General features: G+C 35.0%; 1 protein-coding gene across 2 annotated transcripts in view; it reads right to left on the bottom strand.

Moving 5' to 3' along the window:
- The window catches only part of LOC135833008 (limbic system-associated membrane protein-like), a 489,776-nt gene that overhangs the window by 47,229 nt on the left and 422,480 nt on the right, over window positions 1-20,067 (bottom strand). For both annotated transcript variants that reach the window (XM_065346596.1, XM_065346597.1), the window contains exon 7: window positions 647-821. In XM_065346596.1, the coding sequence (XP_065202668.1) occupies window positions 647-821 (175 nt within the window). The remainder of the gene's footprint in view (window positions 1-646; window positions 822-20,067) is intronic.

Raw genomic sequence — 20,067 nt, 5'->3', positions numbered from 1 at the left:
TGAATAGTTATACAGAAGTAGTACTGAAGTAATACTAAGTACTACTTAGTTCTACAGTACTGAATTAGTACTCAATAGTTTTACAGAAATAGTACTGAAATAGTACTATAGTACTACTCATCTATGATTTTCTTGCATGGGTTGGATGTGTAAAAAGGATAGGAAAATGAGCAGTAAGTATGTGACTGTTTTAATAAAATTTCGTTAAGAACATTTTTTTGATATAGGTATTTTTTTTTATTTTACTGTCACAACTTTTTATTGAAAATGAAAAAAAGACAATTATGGCAGTATTTTGGGTTCTTCTCCAACTTGAGAGACTAGGATTGCCTCAAATGAAATTTTTGTGAGAAATGATCGTACAGAAGTTGCTTAGAAACAACTCCAAACTTTTTCGTAAGACTAAAAGGGGCTGTAAGCGTGTTTTGAATGTTGGGGAGGGGGAGTTCAGATCATTCAAAAGATCCTCGTACACTTTAACTCGAAAAAAGGGGGGAAAATGGGCAAATCCATCCATTTATTATAATTCTGCTGAGATCCTTTGACCATAATACTAAATTAACTCGTAGATAGTTTTACCATCTCGAGACACGTACCTATATCTAGATCTATACGTATTCTTGCCACATAGCGAATAATATCTTACCTGATAACGTAACAAACTGTCTATTCTTTCCGATAGGGTTGTCGGCGAAACACGAGTAATTACCAAAATCGGTCGAGTGAACTTTACGTATAATTAGCGTATGCCTACTGCCTCTATTTTCGGTGATTCTCCTTTCGGTAATATCCAATCGTAAAGTATTTCTGTACCAGTGTACCTGCGAACAGATTTAACCAAAGTGTTAAAACACGCACCGCATCGACGTATACGTACGTAAACTTTGCGAAACGCAACTCCTTTGTGAAACACAAGTTCTCTACTTCTATTTACCCAGCTAACCAACCACCCACTTATATTCTAAACTTTTCCCAAAAGTAAATCACTTTAAAGGGATTTCTCCTATTTGTAAGTTTTAAACGTTCGTCGTCGACGAGCCGAACAGTCTCACTTTTCTCAATTCCAATCTTTGGTTCGAATAAGCACGAATCGTGTTCTCAAAAAACATCTAGGATACAATTTTGGGCCCCTTTATGGATACTTCTTTTTGTTGTGGTTTCAGCATAAGATGTACCACACCGCCGCAATTATGTTCAATCAATAAAAAATTATATGGTAGATGAAAAATAACTTTTGGTGAATCGATTCGATTGAAATGTTTTCGAATGTCCAACTTTTTTGAAGCTTCCTGCGATGACAACAAAACCCATACGCATTTTGAGCTTCTCTATTGCCATCTCACTAACGAAAATCCCCCCCCCCCAGGATATGTAAGTCGCGTCGATGAAATCCGATCAAATATGTACCTAGATACCTATTTCCAACCTGAAGGTTAATTGTAAAAAAAACCTCTCTCAAAAAAGATACTCGACTTAGTTCTTTTTTTCTTTTTGCGGACAGCATCCTTGAAAGACGCGAATATACTAGAACACGATGACGACAAAGAATTGAAAAGCCTTTTCATCACACTGTATACTACATAATACTCGTCCAAGGCCGCAAAATCGTATGTACCAAAGAAACTCGTCTCGCTGGTAATCTTATAACCACGAGCACAACTTTTCCAATGACCTACTTTATCTTATCAATCTCTAAAAAAAAGAAACGTCGCGTAATAAAATACATCATTTTTCTCAAAACCGCTCCAACCCTTTTTATTTTCCATTTTCCATATAGCGACCTTATCAAAGCGAAATTTGATTTAAACTTTTCACACAGCGAAATTTCAAATCAGCCAGAAATATACATAGGTAAGGCAAAAATATCATCTAGGTAGATGCGTAAGTTGTGCACATAACCAAATCTCGCACCAATCAAATCTTTTCCACCTACCTTCGCCTACTTTGACGCAGGTATACTCGTATCGTGAAATAATTTCCTTTCGATATACGAATAGGCATTTTTTCTGCCAAAAACATCACAGAGACCCTATACAAATATAATACGTAATTAAAGGGTTCGAAACTTTAAAACAGCCGAGCCGGTTTTCGTTTATTTTATCAACTCGACGACGACGACGACGACGACGACGACGACGACAGAATAAAGGCACGAAAAAAGATTAATTTTATAGAAACTCTTAATTAAAGAGAAATTCGGTTCGCGAAAATTATACTCGGTACTTTTATTAAGTATAATAATCATATTGTACGAAAATGTGTTTTCATCTTGACAATAATTTGATTAATGACCAAAATTTGAAAAAAAAATTAATGGAAATTTCCTAATAGGTAATTGGAAAAATAATTAGTTTCGGGTACCTAAACAATAATTTATTCATTTGAAAACTCGACATTTTCAATCTCTTAGTATGATTTTCAAGCTTCTTGGCACAGCGAAATTTGACCAACAAAATTTTTAAAAATAAAATAATGAAAATTGATGACGTTAGGAGGGACAGGACGGTAATAAGTTGCAAAAATATCATCAAAATACCAACTTAATGATACAAAAATTGATGAATTTCTTTTTTTCCATGCATAGTATATATGACTCCCCCCCCCCTAAAATGCATGAATGGAATATGGAAATTGTTGAAGTGTAGGGAACAGATTTGTGTTTGTTCAATTTTAATGGGCAATGTTGAGCAACAGCAAGTTTAGTTCATATTTTAGTTGGATGATTTCTTTTGTTAAACTTTTATCCCTCATCGTGTTACAAATTTATATGGTTCATTAAATTTGAATTTTATGATATATCCAAAAAAAATATCTCAAAAATGTGTCATAACACAGACAAATTTTCAAAAATTAATAATATTTCGTTCAAAATTATTCAACTTTACAGCATTATTGAAATCCTTTAAGAAATCTAAATAATTGGCAGCAGCAATCCAAAAAATTGACAAATTGTATGATTTTGACAAAATTTTACCAAAATTTTGAGACCAACTAATTCGCCACCAACACCAGCCAATTCGCGTTGATTTTAAATGCATTTTTTTCTGATTAATTTTTTCGTGGTGATTTTAGATTTTTAAAATTTTTATGGTTATTTTAATCGACTGTTACTGTGGTAATTCAAAATTGATTTTTCAAAATCATTTTGGATTTCAAATAAGTAAGAGTTAAATTCCAGTTTTTTTGGGGGGATGGGAAGAGGGAGGGGGGATTATGAGGATTATGAATGATTTTTGTGTGGTTTCAGGTATCTACATTTCTTCGTGGTGATTCAGAACTCATTTGATTTTTTGGTAAAGATTCATTCAGGGATTTAGGGATTTTTTTGGTAATGGAAATTGATTTTTTTGCTGTAAATTTTTTAGTAAATTTTTTGGTTATTTTTTTCAAACAAGCGTAAATGTTTTTGCGGTGATATTGAATGTTTTTACTTAAGTATAGTGTCGAATGAATGTTTAAAGTTTTTTTTTTTTTTTAGGAACCTCTTGATGTGTCACACTTTGATTTGAGCAGGACCGCAATTTTTGGAAAAGCATCGTCTAAAACCCCCAAAACCAAATTTTCAGCTGCCCAACTTTATTTTTCGATTTTTGGCAGACGTTTGAAGATTCAAAATTGACTGTTTTTGGTGATTTATAGTACGTACTTGAGCATCAAAAATGATCAGAATAAGTCCTAAAACTTATATTAGGTAATTCCCCAAATTCAAGTTTCACCATTTCCAGCCATTCTGGAGCCTCCAGCGGGATATTTCAATTTCTCCAGAATTTTGAATATGCTTCTAGAAGGCGTGAATATGAAATTGGGCAGCTAAAAATCGAGTTGTGTGCTATACTCGATCTGTTTAAAGCGTTTATCCACAAATTGAACCGATTTTGGGAGTGACACCTCAAAAGTGGTTTTTTGACCAGCTTTTTTCAGCGTGTTTTTCTTACGTTACGTTACTGTATACATCGTATTATGCAATATGCATTGAAAATTTTTAACTAATGTTCAAATTAAAATCAACACGAATTGAAATGCAAAATTCCATTTTCCAAATATGAATACCTAAGTACATATTCTATGTTTTCACTTTCAACATAATTAAAATCAGCCCTGAAATGAAAATATGCAAAATTTTCCCATACATATTTGTACACACCTTCCCCCTTCAACACTTCCAGCCTTCCACTTTTTTTGGTTCATTCTGCGAACTTTCACATCTTACAATTAGATTTTTCTCAGATCTCTCGGTAGCTTTTTAGCAAGTTTACTAATCATTTCCATACTACACTTTTCCAGTGAATCCATGCGAAAATATATTCGATTTGACTTTAAACTTTATAAAATACGTATTTGTGTAAAAGATACAGCACAGCAGAAAGAGAACGTCGAGAGCACATTGGAAAAACACCGATAGCAACAGATGGAAGGCAGCGAAAAATTTTCTCACTCGAGCTACTCTATCCATCTATTTCTATACCTACGTATGAGTATACATGGTACATCTACGTACATATACCTACTCGTATTTGTACGAGTACTGTGCAACATGCGAGCATATATACCCCACTCGAAATGCTACACGAAACCAGCCAACAAAACTTTACATAAGTTACACGTACATGGCGAACTTATTTTTCACGTAAAATAACATTACTCATAATACGTACTACGCCTAGATTAAGGTGAATCGTGAAAAAAATATAGAAGGAATTTCATTCAATTCACCGGAGACTTTCATTTTGAGTAAAAAGTCACTCATAAAAATTTTTGGCTTCGAAGGTGCCTTTGAAGGAGAGATATGGGTTCTCAAAAAGGGAACTTTCTCAAAAAAAATCGTGGTTTTTTCGCTCCATCTTCCACTGAACCTGTTTTGGGGAAAATAGCCCAGTTCCACAAGACAATATTTGAGATTCTACGTTGACCTAGGCTGCTGCCAACACAATCCAAGACCACTTTTAGGGTTCTACTGAGCGGTTGAAACTAAGGCATCATTTCTGAAAATTAAGAAATATTTTGGAACGCAGTGGTGTCAATTTTTCAGTTATTATTTTCAATATCAAAAAATTGAGAAACTTATCAATTTTACACAATGTTATTTTCACTATATATAGGTATGTACCTTACTCGATAGAGCAATAAAATTAAAGTCATGTGTTCTCATAATTTCCCACCTATGTTCGAAGTCATTGTTTAATTCGCTGCGAAGATCATGTCGATGATAATGCTTTAATATGGCACGACACGCGGTATACGAATGAAATCATTTTTACAGTTGAACACGATAAAACGAGTTATTCGGCTCAGTAATTTCGTGCGTAGTAGTTTGAAAATGTCGCTTGATGAGATGACGTAAATACGCAAAACAAAATAAGTTTTTGACATTTTTATCGAGATTTTTTTTTTCAAATGCTCATACTGTGAAATGATCGCTGAGCTAAATGAACAAAACATATTCCCGATTGACGTCACCGATGTACAAACGAGACTTGAAAACAGCACCTACACAAGACCTACCAACTTAATCTCCATCTGTAATAAAATATTTTAATCTGCAAATCTTTGGCGCATTTGAACCCAGACATCCAAATCCTCGCAGCAAAGAGAAAAAATACCTCTCTTTCAGCATCACATTTCATTTCAAAACTGTTCAAAAAAATCAGAACTCGAATTTATAGGGGAGATGAGACGACGAAGATTTGCCACACTTTAAAGGCAACCACACACAAAAGCCTACACTGCCAATTCCGCGACTCACCCTCATCGTTCTACGTCTGGTGAGTCTGGTCTATCTATCTCGTAAGGCATATACCAACGTATACGTTCGCACTCGTTCATTGAGGTTTATTGCAATAACTCCAGTCGCGACTACCATTCTATGCTCGCTTTAGTTCGCAATAAAAACTTGTAAACGAACTTTAATAACTTAGAGTTTAACTTTTCGAGCTTCGACACCGCAGAGCCGTTTGATCCTTTGCGACTAAAGTTATATGAAGCAAAACGAAGCACCTCGTGGAATTCTGTTGCCATCGCGTCGCTGTTAATTTTTTTTTCTTCTCTTTATTTTAGAGCGTTGCGCCGAGTGGTTGACTTTTTTTCGATGCACGTCTCGAAAACTCTCAACGGCTTCAAAGTTCTGCACACCTTTCGTCTCTGTCACGAGTCGGGCTGCTACACGTTAAACACGCGAATTAAATAATCCATAAAAAGTTACCCCCCCCCCCTCATACCTGTAGCCTATCCTCTCGTACACATATAGTCTAGATAGGTACTCGTATACAAAAAATACACAACGAATACACCGAGTCTGAGTGAAGACTGAAGAGGGAGAAAACAGAGAGAAAAACTCGCTGCCAGAGGATACATTGCGCTCAGCAACGTTCGTTTTCAAATCACATTTACATGCGAATAAACATCAACTCGTTAGCGTATACGCATTTTAACCCGATGTACACGTTTCGCGCCAATTTAATTTTATGCTGACGACGACGAAATATGTAGCATAGATAGGTACAGAAGATGGCCGACCCTCCGACTACTCCGGGCTCCGCTCTGTGCCTCTTTCCCTCCTTGGCTCGCTGTTCGACTCGACTCAACTCCGCTTCAACGAACGCTTCTGCACATTTTTTACTTTACATATTTTTACAAATTAGACATATTTTTCTCGGGTGTAGCTCTCTCTTGGTTTGTTGCTTCTCTGTACTTTGTATATAACGGTGCTGCTTTACGAGGGTGTTGTGCTATTAACTCGTACCGTATTACATAACTAGGTCACTATAACATTTTTATTTTTATATCTCGTATTAAAATGCGAATACGATCCCAAGTTTCAGTTTATGTGTATTTCTGCACTTTGAATAAATTCGAGAAACGAGCCAACTCTTCATGCCGAATTAGGCAGATGATAAGATGACTTGGCTTAAATTTCCGTTACAAAATATCCCCGAGAGGTATTCACAAAACTTGAGAAAATTGTCTGAAATTAATTTTATTGGATTTGATATCAGCATTGTCAAAAAATGAATTCGAACTTACACAAAAAGATCCGAGCGAAAGCATAAAAAAATACCTCAATTAGCTGAAAATGGTCCAATATCCAACAATCCTACGACGATCTTTGAAATCGAATGAAAACTTCAAAGTTATTTTAGGATCAGTTCGAGATATGACTTCCAACAAACCAATCAAGAATTAGACCTCCCGATCATGTTTGAAAAAATCAATTTTTCTTTATGATCGAAATTGCCAATTATAAGTTCGAAAAAATTCAATCTTTTCTAATGATTGAAATTGAAAATCAAAAGCCGAATGATTTAGAATATCAATTTATACTTCAAAAAACTTAAATTTGTCTGTCGACCCCCCCCCCCCCTCACACCACAAAAACAAAGCCGAATTTGAAAAGATGAATCACTCATAAACAGAATCGAAAATCAGAAAATCGATTTTCAAAAGATCTGTACTTTTGAAAAGGAAAAAGTAATTCTTATGAAAGATGAAACAAAACAATACAAAGCAAAATGATAATTTCGAGCATGAATTGTTGATTGGGAAATTCATATTCTGCGACTAAAATTAATTTCTTCACTTTGAACGTGATTGATATTGATCATATAGGACTGAAAATCGAAATGAATCGATTTTTCGGCTTCGATTAATCGACTTTTGATCATGATCGATTCCTGATTTGGAAGTTCATTTTTATTGGCAAGAATAAATTTTTCATTTCGAACACATTCGACTAAGTAGGTATGTACTCAGAAATATGGGATCGAAAATCGAAAATGCATCGATTTTTGAGTTTCGTTAAGTCGATTTTTGATAATGATTAGTTTTTGATCCGGAAGTCGTATTTGTAAGGCTAAACGATTTTTTTTTCCATTTTGAGCACTGTTGATCATAATACATATATGTACAATTAAGAATCGCAAATGAATCGATTTTTGGTGTTCAATTATTCAATTTTTTGATCTGGAAGTCTTATACTTAAGTCTACATATACTCGAGGCTATAGGTATTTTTTTCCAGTTCGAACATGACTGATCATATGAGATCGAAAATCGCAATGAATCGAGTTTTGGGATTCGAATGATCGGTTTTTGATTTGAAAGTTCATTTTCAGCCTGATGCTAAAATAAATTTTTCATCATCAACATACGTAGTGAACATGCTCGATTGAATGGCATCAAAAATCGAAAATGAATCAATTTTTGGGATTCGATTATTCGATTTCTGATTTGAAAATTTATTTTCAGCCGAATGCTAAAACAAATTTTTCATCGTCAACATACCATAGTGAACATGCACGATTAAATGGCATGGAAAATAAAAAAAAAAATAATTTTTGGGATTCGATTAATCGATTTTTGAGATTTGATGAATCGATTTTTGAAATTTGATGAATCGATTTTTTGGGATTCGATAAATCTATTTTTGAGATTCGATTAATCGATCTCAGGAATTCAATTTATCGATTTCAGGGACTCGATTTATCGATTTTACTGATTCGATTACTATTTTTGAGATTCGATTCTTTGATTTTTGAAATTCGATTAATCGATTTTATGAATTCAGTTTATCGATTTTAGGGACTCGATTTATCGATTTTAATGATTCGATTGATCAATTTTTGAGATTCGATTAATCGATTTTTGAAATTTGATTAATTGATATCTTATTTTTGAAGCTAAAAATTAATTTTTATAATTTTGACTTTTGTTGATCATGTAAGCTTAAAAATCGCAAATGAATCAATTTTTGATACTTGATTACATATTCGAGTATCACTTAAAAAAGTATTTTTGAGGCTGAAATTATAATTATTTTTTTTAATTTTAAACATGATAGATTGAATAGGATTGAAAATCACAAATGAATCGAATTTCGTGATTCGATTGATCGGTTGTAGATCACGATCGATTTTCGATACAGGAATATATTTTAAAGACAAAAATTGATTTCTTCATTCCAAACATGATTGATCATATGGAATCGAAAATCGCAAAGGAATCGATTTTTGATCGGAGGTTCTACTTGGAAAAATAACCTGAAAGTTCTGTGAGAGTTTTGCAGGTATCTCTAACGTTCTATTTTTTAAATTCTTTCCCCGCCACTTCTCGTTTCCGAAAAGACATTCGCACAGAGAAGAACTAATTTAATTCTTGCATTAAAAACTGGGTACTCAAATTCGAAAAATTCCCAACTTGGAACATTGCATGTTCAATTTGTTGGCCTTTTTTACACTGCAAGTGACCTTTTGATCCGAATTCAGAATTTTTTCTGCATCTCTAGACCAAGTTATACTTACTGTGTGAGAACTAGTCTCACTCAAAAAACCATAATAAACTGGTAATAGGGTTTGAGGCGAAGGGTACGTTCGACAAGAACCGTTTAACTGCCCTAAAAAAAAAACACATTTCGTAACCAACTCTGTATTTCAAAAATGAGCGCTTGATAAGCACCCTACACATTTTCAATCTTCACTCAAAAAAACCCCATCTTCATTCGCCATACGCGTATAGAAACAATTTAGGAAATTGACATTATCGTAAACGAAGTTTGAAATGTATTGAAAAATCGCGAAATTTACACGAACGTGTCCAAATCAAATTTTCAAACATATTGCGTCTTGTAAATTAAAATACAGAAAGGGTTCGCTTAGTCGTTCGGGAACGAGCATCGTGTCGTTGGTAAAATTACACAATAGGCTATGTAGAATCGATTTACGTCCATAAATCGTCCTCGTATGAATAGCTAGAGGTACCCTTTACAGAGCAGCCGAGCAAAGAAAAATCCCTCGCATACGTGTGCATCGTTGAGAAAAACCGCCAACCATTGCTACTCGTATCTTCGAATGTACATACTTTAAGAGCTGTACAGATAGGTGTGTAGGTAAACGAAACCACGCAAAATTGAAAGAAGCATGGTGGAGAAGGTGTTAGAGGGGGGAAAAAAGAGCCACGTAAAAATAAATAACAGCCGAAAAATAAACGAAAACAAGATAATAATCACGAAGCATGGCAACTCGGTCGGCTTCAAAACACCCGAAAGAAGAAAAGTCACGCAGTATTAATATTTCAAAAGCGTCACTAGCAGAGTAGTTTGTATTGGCGCGAGAAAACCACGCGGACTCGTCTTTTACCCTTTTACCACCCCTTCACTACCACGACGACGATGTATATGACTATATGGTAGGTATACAAGATGGGTAAGGTGGAAAAGTGCGGGCGTATACCGCAATCCGAAAATGCCTCCAAGTGCAAATGAATTTAAAATAAAATATCGACCAAGATCTTATAAATTTTATGAAATATCGAAGCATAAAGCTGTACAACGCATAAGGTTCGCGTGGTTTTCTCCAGAAAGCCAATAAATTTTTAAAATGTTCGTAGCTTCGAATAATAAATTTATAAATGAGTTTTAACCGACCGTAATTTATAGTCGGTGCGAAACCGATGCAAAGGAATTTAATTTTTTTCTCTCTCACTCTGTTTTTCTGATTTTTTTTTCTCCAAGCAGCCGAACAAAAAATGCAAAAATAAAAACCATATCAATTATTTATAATAGTTTGCAAAAACTTCGTCTCCAGTGATGCCAACTCAGCCAAAAATTCTTCGTACGCTTCTTCTATTTTGCTCCCATCGTCGTCGCAAAAATCGCCATCGAGCTTGTACCATCATTTCGAGAAAAATTCATGCCAAATTAGTTTCACAATTGAGATGATTTGGTTGATGGTTGAGTTCTATTCGGGGTGAAAAATGAATAAAATTTCTTTATTGAAGGTCTATAAGAACTTTTTGGCATAAATTGTGTAGGTACAGAGTGTTCTGTAACATGCGTCAAATAATTCATCTAGTAAATCTGCAATTTAAATTACAATCGTGTGAATTGGTTTGCCTACATTAAAAAGTGTAGGGTTTGATTTTTCGATTTTTGGCGAATTTTTGAAAATCCCGGAAACAGTTAGTAATTTGATTTTTTGCAAAAAGAGTGAATATTTTAGAGCTAAAAATCTGAAACTCGCTTACTCTGAAGTTTACCCTCTGAATGGATTACCACCATTTTCTAGCTGATCTGGAGCCTCCATCAAAAGTTAACTTTTCTTCTTTAATTTTGCGACTAAAGCGAAACTGTGCCCTCGAGTCATGTCATGATGGAGGAGGGAGGTCGACTTGAGGATGTAGATGAAGTTTTGGGAAATTTGTTGCAAAAATTGACGATTTTGGAATTTTTTAGAACTTGAGATTTTTTTAACTTGTAAACAAATACCAATTTTCAATTCGTCACTTCGGATTCAATTGATTTATAATTTCGAATTTATGACAGGATAGAATTTTCAGCTGTCAGAGTTGATTACAACGCCCTCTGTAGCGATTTGAAACTTCTGGAGAATAGCAGATCGGCTTATGTGGGGAGGGGGAGGGGGGTCACCTGAGTATGAACAGGGGTCGCGGTCCACCGGGTTTACAATACATATAAAGGATCAGGATCAAGGGTCAGGATTCGAGTTCAGGATTCAAAGGTTCAGGTTTTTCCCCCTTCCTATTTGTAGTTTTTTGGCTGAACAGAAATCGAGATACACTGAATGGATACAGAAATTACACAGACAATTTTTTATGAAACTTTCTTTGCCTTTGAGAGCCGTGAAATTGTGAGCAATTCATAGGCAAGATCATACTTGTATTTCCATTTTTTTTTTTTTTTTTTTTTTTTTGAAAAATCCAGTTTTAATGTGGCTATATGGATTTGAATAAACAAACTAAAAATTTCAAACCTTCAACACTCTTATTAGGATTCAGATTCAAAAGTATCTTTTAACCTTCGAATCCCCAAAAAAATCGAAAAATTACATTCAGTGGTTCCAATAATGTCTAGATATTAATGTTTTGGGAACACCTCCGATTTTTTATAAACGCAGTTTCTTCAGCTGGTTTTTGTTTTTCCAGCTCTTTTTACTTTTTTGAGGTCTGGGAGTAACTTTTATTTATCTCGTACTTACAAATTTAATTACATAGATAATAATTTTAGATGGGTGGTGGATGATTGATTGTGTTAGACTTTGAATTTTAAACATGAAGAAATCAGAGTTAGGTAACCATCGGTTGAAACATTTCAGCACGTTCATTTGAGCCCATTTAGTCATTACTGCGATCTTTAGATGCTTCAAAATTGGGGAAAAAATTTGAAAATGACCCACCCTACTGAAAAAAATTTACTGAAAATTGTTCTGGTTTCAGTATTTTCATCAACGCAGTTCTGATCCTGGACCCAAAAGATCCTGATTAATAATTGGAAATCATGAGTTTCGAGGTTCAGGCTCAAAGGATGGGGTTCAGGTTCGAGGTTTAGGGATCGGGTTCTGTTTTGTTTTGGGATCATTGAAAATGATCGGTTTTCGCGATTTTTTAATATTTGCAACAATTTGAAATATCACCTTTGGCAGCTGAAAATTTGATTCTGAGATTGAGATCTTGGTAGTAGTATGCTCTTTTGATGAGCCAAATTTCAGCTCAATCGAAGTTTTTTTTTTTTTGCAGTATTTATTTACCTTGGTAGCACTAGGCGCTGGGGTTTTTTGAAAAAATAAAGACAACAATCTTAGACTTAGGGTTACTAGAATAAAAATATGTATCTAAATATGATTATAGCTTCACCCCAAGCCTAAGGAGGGAGGGGAGGGGAAAGGGGGGAGGTGAGACGGATTGCCACCGCGACCCATAACCCCTAGGCGTTTGCCTAAGGCCCAGTTGTCACTTCGCAGGCTTTGTTTGCACTCATGCCTGTTCAGACCACAACTGAGCCTCCAACCCATCTCAGGGTAAAGTTTAAAGGGGAACTCGATTTCGCCTAGGGGTGATCCTAACAAGTTAGGGCCCCTAGTTTATTATCACGAGATTTATAGGGATATTTGTGGGGCAGTCCGTGCACTTGCTTTTGGCTTCCTAACTGCCCACAAGTTAAGATTGTTCTTATGCTACAATTATCTATTATTATATATTTACAGCTATTCTGAAAGATTTTCTCGCTTATCCTAAGTCCTTGAAAATTCTGGGTTAGGTGTCTTATAGGACATAGTTTCCTTTTGTGTGTATTTCTACAATGCCCCCAACTTTAGCACCCATTGACTTCAATGTGTCAACATTGCCGAAGGCTCTTCTGAATTTGAGTGCAATGCCCTTACTCATCTTGAAGTTGTGGCTGACACAATGAGCCAAGGTGTACTCCGGGACTTGTATCATCAGGTCGTCTTCTATTCCCTGCATTATTAGCTTTCCATTTGATTTAACCGTTATTCTGCCCCAATTTGCCCTTTGGATTAACATTTCTCTTTCTTCTTTAAGATCCTTTAGTATTCTTTGGACTTGAGCCGGAGTTAGTTCGCCACCATGTTGCGCACTCATTCTCAGATATTCTGTGTACCGGTAATAGGGAGCTCACGGCAGCAGGTCCCACCGGACGATAAAACCTCTCCTTTATCCTCCTAAGTACAAGGAACTTCATGGAGTTGGTGTATTTGTGGTTTGTGAAGATCAAAGAGTAGGGATGTCGCAGATCGTTTGAGATAACTAACTGATCCATGGCCCTGTCCACGATCCTGCTTGCCACATTTTGGTATTCGATGTCGGAGAAGTATTTGCCCTGTATTGACTGGGGACTGATTGGGTTGTCCTTGAGAGTAGGTCTTTTCGTATAGTCATATGTTGTTCTTACTAGCAATACTCTGTTGTGAAGGGTCCCCCTTATAAGGAAGTTGATCTTTGTGTTACGAAACTTTCAGATGAAATTTTCAAATCTCTACTCATCCTATCATAGAAGCTATAAATTGAAATTATTAGGACAAATTTTGATCATTTGCAATTTTAAATCGAAGTCTTTTAAAGTTGCATAATATGTAGGTACTATTGAGCTTTTCTTTAAAAAAAAAAAATATACATGCTCCCTTTTCTAAAAATGTATCATTCACTTCATAGTAGCTCTCGACCTTGACCAATAACACATTGAAAGTAGAAGCAAGTATCTCTGCAGTACTTTTCGTATATTATGAGAAAATGAAAGAATACCGCATTCTAAGCCAGCAAAGTACGCGAAACTTCAACGGCGATCTCGTCCTACTCCATGGGTAGGTGTATGTAGGTATTTCACCATCTGACAATATTATTAATAATACACCTTGAACTGTGTGTACACGACGCTATGATTTTTACACTACATATAACGCTGAACAGAACCCATGAACAATGGTATCCGGAAACGATGTGAAATTTAACAAAAACGTACTTAACGGCAATTTCGCCGGCTCCAAAAGAAGAAACACTGCGTCGAGAGTATATAAGCAAGGTACGACTATACGAGTATCGTATATACTCGTAGTTTTACGTACAAAGAAAAATACGCCCTCGTATTTAAACGGAAGCGTGTCTACGTATAAGCCTATACATTTTGTCGAGGAGTCGTTGAAAAAATAAATTTCTTGTAATTTAGATTCAGCCGGGTATAAATAGCAAGAAACAACGTTATCATTGTTTTAGAGCTCATTTTCGCGCGCTTTCTAAAGTAGTTCACTTTTTCAAAATTAAGTTACATTTATACTATTTTACTTTCGCTTCGTCGTCGCTGTCGTTGTCGTCGTCGTCTTTCTCGTTTTCGTTTTCATTTTCATTTTCGCCATAGTCGTTGGACCGCGATTCCAAACATAACAAGAAGAAAATTTGAAATTTCTGCTTAGCTCGCATCGAGGAGGGGAATAATCGTAATCTCTTCCTATACTCGAGTCTTATTTCAGCCCACTGTAAATCCAATTCAGAGTCGATCAAATCTCCAAGTTACGAGTAGAAATTCCTCAGGATGCATTTGAGGAGTAAAAAACGCCCTCGTATACTCCTCGATTGCACAGTATAACGTATCCTTTTAATTTGGAATGAAAAAAAGGGGCCTCTGTAATACTTTATCGACGATTAATCCTTCATTTAGTGCGGGATTTCTTTAACGTACGCAGTTAAATTGCTTTTTATCGCGTTATTTGTTGTTTTTTTCCCTCGTCGCCGCCTCACACCGAAAATAAAAAACAGGGATACGTGTTTTCGTGTAATTTAAAATCGCTTCTCAATTATGCGGCCGATGACTGCTCTCGAGGTTGACCATTTAGCTCTGGCTGGCTTGGCAAATGGCGTTAGTTTTCCTTTCTAATTTTTCTTTCTCATTTAAAAAGTTTACACTCGATTGGACGTAGGTACTGGTTATAGTGGTGGCATTCGCGAACCGTTTCGTACAGTCATGAATATGCAAATCGCGTTGAATTGACCGCTCCATATAAACACGCTTGCGACGAGTAGAGTGAGGCAGGTAGGTATGAATGAGGTACCCCAGTGATACGCATCGCACAGTCTCCAGCTTGGCTGCTGCGGATGTATGGGATATAAACGACGACGTCGAACTGGCAGAGGAGCAGGAGACAGGAGGGTGAAATGAATGCGAAATGAGATTGTTCGTTGATCTAGAAAAATGCATGTATATACCTTGAAGTAATTAAACTCGTTTAAAGGATCGAATGTGTTATCCCTTTTACCGAGTGAAATACGTTTTCTGCGATGCCTTCTAAATCGAAGCTATTTTTCGAAATCGTCGTTTATACGTACTATACGTTTACTTAGGTTATAAGTACACGTTACTTATATTTAATTAAACATCGTATTATACGTAACAAAATGCCATATACACATACGATGGAGCACAGCAGCATCGTCGTCGTCGTTCCATCGTATCTCGCGCAACGATAGAAATACCAGTAGAGAGAGCCTGAGGAGGGGGAGGGTGAAAAAGAGTACCTATAGATATAGGTGGAACTAGACGTAGGTTCCTATACCTACTACCTTCACGAGAAAAAACGAGTAATCGATTTTCAATCACCGTATAATAAATGTTGGAAAATTAAAATTCCAACTTTTCGATATTTTGCTTTTGACGTTTTCTAGTGTATCTATTCAGATGACAGCCTGTAGGTACTGAGACTGAACGCTAGATTACTGAAGGTAATCGATTTTACGATTCTCATCTGTGGAATAACACGTCCGTTGTCGAAATACTTAGACATGTCCTTATTATGGAGGAGAGCGAGAAGGAGATTGATTTTTTGAGGCAATCTTCGGGGAATTTTATGGACTTATGAAGAACAATGACATTAAAAAGCTCTTTTTTTATGCTCCTTTAAAAGAATTGCAACATGTCGCAATCAAATTCAATCTCTCTGAAACATTTGAAAAATTATGTAGGTACCTAGCTACCCTACCCTTGAAAAATCAAAATTAAAATACAGATAATGCTAAGGTTGGGTGGAAGCTAGATTGAAAAAACCACGATTTTTTCGAAAATGCCTCCTCTTTGAAGGCTCATATCTCCTTTCCAGGAGCACCTCTAAAGTTACAATTTTTTCTGAGTGACTTCCAACTCAAAATGAAGGTCTCCACTGAATTCGGTCAAAATCCTTCAACACTATTGTTCGAGAAAACTGCCCCTTCATTGGTTGTTTTTCGTTTTTTTCAGTACCATTCCTTTAAAAAAGAACAAAAAACGCTTGACTCTACCTCAAGTCCACAACTCCATCTTTACTCCCCAAAACTCAAAACCACCGCAAAAATAGCCTTTAAAAAAGAACACCTCACTTATGAAAAAAAGTCACCTTTTTTCCTCTAAAACCTGCTAATTCATCACAACTTCCATACAGCTTTACGTCGCCCGAGTCGGATTAAAACAATTTTCATCTCTTAATACGCATAAATGTTAACGTCCGGCAGGCCGCTGCCGTTTCACGGATGTGAATAATTTTTAAAATATTCAGCACTAAAATATCTACATTTTTTTTTTTTGCTCCACGCGCGATCATTACAATTACTATTTATAATTTATTACAACGGTTGCTTTTAATTTCGAGTCGAAAATAAAAAAATATAAAAAAGAATAAAAATGCGGCTTAATTTTTATGCAAATTTGCCTTTTATAACAGGAAAGGAGAGAAAAAAAGCAAATTCACCCATTTAGCATACCTACGCGGACTCGACGAAGAGAATAAATGAATTATTTTACTCCAACTTGAGCAAGTTATTTAGCTCGTTTTTTAAGAAAAAATTCGAATGTTTTTTTTTTTCGGTTTCTGATTATATACTTCATCATCGTGCCGTGGTTTTTGAGCTTTTTATTTTTTCATACGTACGTGAGAATTATATTTCCCGCGGTGGTTTTAAGTGCACGATAATTTCTTTATATACGTACGAACAACAATGTGGCCAAAATTTGCAAAATTTTCGTTCTTTAGCGAGAATTTCGAGAAATACATTTTTTCTTATGCGTAAAATTTTCTCAACGCAAACAACAAAACAACTAAAAAGCAAACAGCTATGGAGAAATTTTCTTATGATGCGGGGGAGTCGTAAAAGTACGCATCGAAAATTCGCTTTCGTCGGGTCGAAATTTTACAACCTATTTAGTCAACTTTTGATAATAAATTTTACCCTCTACTTCTTTCTTGTGCGGCAAAACGTCTATGCCGGATTCGATTTTTCTTTAATAAATTAGACTTTAGCGTTATTAGGCAATTTTAGTGATGAATAGTTGTAAGTTTTTTGAAACGAGATCAAAAATGGTTATAGTTCCATAGATATGCATGAAGAGAGAAGAGACGCTGAAGAAGTTTATGCAAAACGTGGCAACACGTGCAGAAAAAAATACACGAGAAATTTTGACACACAAAATTTCAACTAAAACTAGTATTTTTACCATAAACTTATTTTGTGCTGTTCCCTTTATTCTTCGTGTCTCTACAGAGTTGAATAGAAATATTCTGAAAATTTCTTTCATTCTTTACAAAATGGTTCGTTTTTACGAGATGCAATAATCTGCGAGAAAATTTCAAATGTAATTCACGTATCTAGATTCAATCGACATTGTGTACTCTCAGAAATAGAGGGAGGTACAAAAGCAGAAAAAATTCGAACACATGTAAGCAGTAAAGTCAAGTACATAGGTACCCAAAACTTATAGCAGGTGTTTCATTCAAAGTGTCAAATAATTCGCTTGGCGATAGTAAACAAAAATGCAGCTACACAATTTATAAATTGGTTTGCCGACTTTCAAAGTTGAATGGGGAAAAATATAGAGTAGGTACTGTTGATTCTTCAAGGTCAAAATAATACAAAGGTACCTATGGTATGGGAGGTCTCTTCCACCGTGAAATTGAACTAAATTAAAAGGGATTTTTTGGCACTTCTTTGATATATGTACGAGCTGTAACATGATGAAATCAAATATCTCGAAAATTATCATTCTGAAATTTATCATGATTGAAAATCGATCAATCGAATCCTCGAAATCGATTCATTAAAAATTTTTGATTACGTATGATCAATCACGTTCGAAATGAAAACATGAATAATTACAGTATCAAAAATGGACTTCCAAATCAAAAATCGATTGCGATCGGAAATCGATTAATCGAAAGCAAAAAATCGATTTGTTTGCGATTTTCGATTCCATATGAGCAGTAACGTTCGAAATGAAAAAATTACAATTTCAGTTTCAAAAATATACTTCCGAATCAAAAATTGATCATGATCAGAAATCGATTAATCGAAATCAAAAAATCGATTTGTTCGCAATTTTCGATCACATGTGATCAATTCTGTTGGAAATGGAAAAATTAATTTCTTGCTCATAAGTAGACTTATAAATCACAAATCTATTTATCGAAATCACAAATCGATTTATCGAAATCAAAAAATCGATTTATCGAAATCAAAAAATCAATTTATTCGCGATTTTTGATACCACACGATCAATTTCCCAATCATGAAATGATCATGATCCAAAATCGATGAATCGAATGCCAAAAATCGATTTATTTGCAACTTTTGTCTCATAATTTGATTTTCAAATTGGAGTTTGTTCTTCAGTGATCGATTTTTCAGATCTCTTTTTTGTTCTCATTGGGAAAAAATTTACCAAATTTTTTTTTTCAAAAATCGATATTTTCGATCGATTAATTTTAGATTTTCAACTTTGATCAAAAGAAGTGATAGATTTTCTCAAAGATGACTGTGAAATCTGATTCTAGCTAGTTTTTTGAAATTTACGTCAACTCCAAGCAATCTTAGAATCATTTTGAAACTTTCATTTAATTTTCGAACGAAATCGTTGGGTTTCTTGCCCATTTTTAGATTTTTTGGTATGTACTTGATCGATTTTTACACAATTAGTTGGTTTATGGACGTTTTGAGGATGGTTTTTCTGTTTTTAATTAATTTGTAAGTACCTACTCCTATACTAACGGTTTTGAAATATTTTTTTTGCAATACTTTGTACAATAGTCTGCAAAAATTCATATGGTTTTATGAGGTTTTGAGTCTATATTTCAGACTATTTAGAGATTGCATGTGGGGTTACTTCCTACTTTGATTTTTATCAATTTCATGGTACCTAGTTATTTTATCCGTTTTTAGATAATTGAGATCTGATGTTTTTACTTTGATTTTTTTTTTGTAACGATTTCTTCACAGTTCTGCAATGATTCCCTGATTTACCTACACTATCCAATGAAATCATAACAGAGGACTAAGTATCTATCCGAATAAACACGTGAAAAAAAATTCAAAAACTACAGCAAAAATAAAGGAGAAAAGAGACCGAGGGAGAAAATGATCGGAAATTCTATTTCAACGGCCAGGGATTTGCATCGAGCCGCGTAGTTGGATATAATTTTTCGAGAGACGATCTGTTTAATTTCCAATTCTTGCCAAGTGGAACAGATTAAAAAGTTTCGGTGGAAAGTTTTAATATGAATATTAATTGTGGGTAAAAAGTTATAATTAATAATTTTTCTAATTTTATATTTTAATTCGCGGTGTTTTTTTTAACGCCGCGTTGTCCTACGCCGAACAGTTTTTTCATGTTTTTTTTCTCGTTTTGTCTTTATTATTTTCTTCTCTTTTTTTTTTGCAACTCGTTCATTCATTTTTCATTTGGGAACGAAATGAATTTCAAAGTTAATAAAAGTTTCAATTTTTGCAGTAATTTAAAGAATACGCGAATATTGCG

Source organism: Planococcus citri, chromosome 1 (assembly GCF_950023065.1).
Source record: "Planococcus citri chromosome 1, ihPlaCitr1.1, whole genome shotgun sequence".
In the NCBI taxonomy this organism is placed as follows: domain Eukaryota; kingdom Metazoa; phylum Arthropoda; class Insecta; order Hemiptera; family Pseudococcidae; genus Planococcus; species Planococcus citri.
The sequence above is the reverse complement of the archived record's forward strand: the minus strand, read 5'-3'. Positions and strand labels throughout refer to the sequence as shown.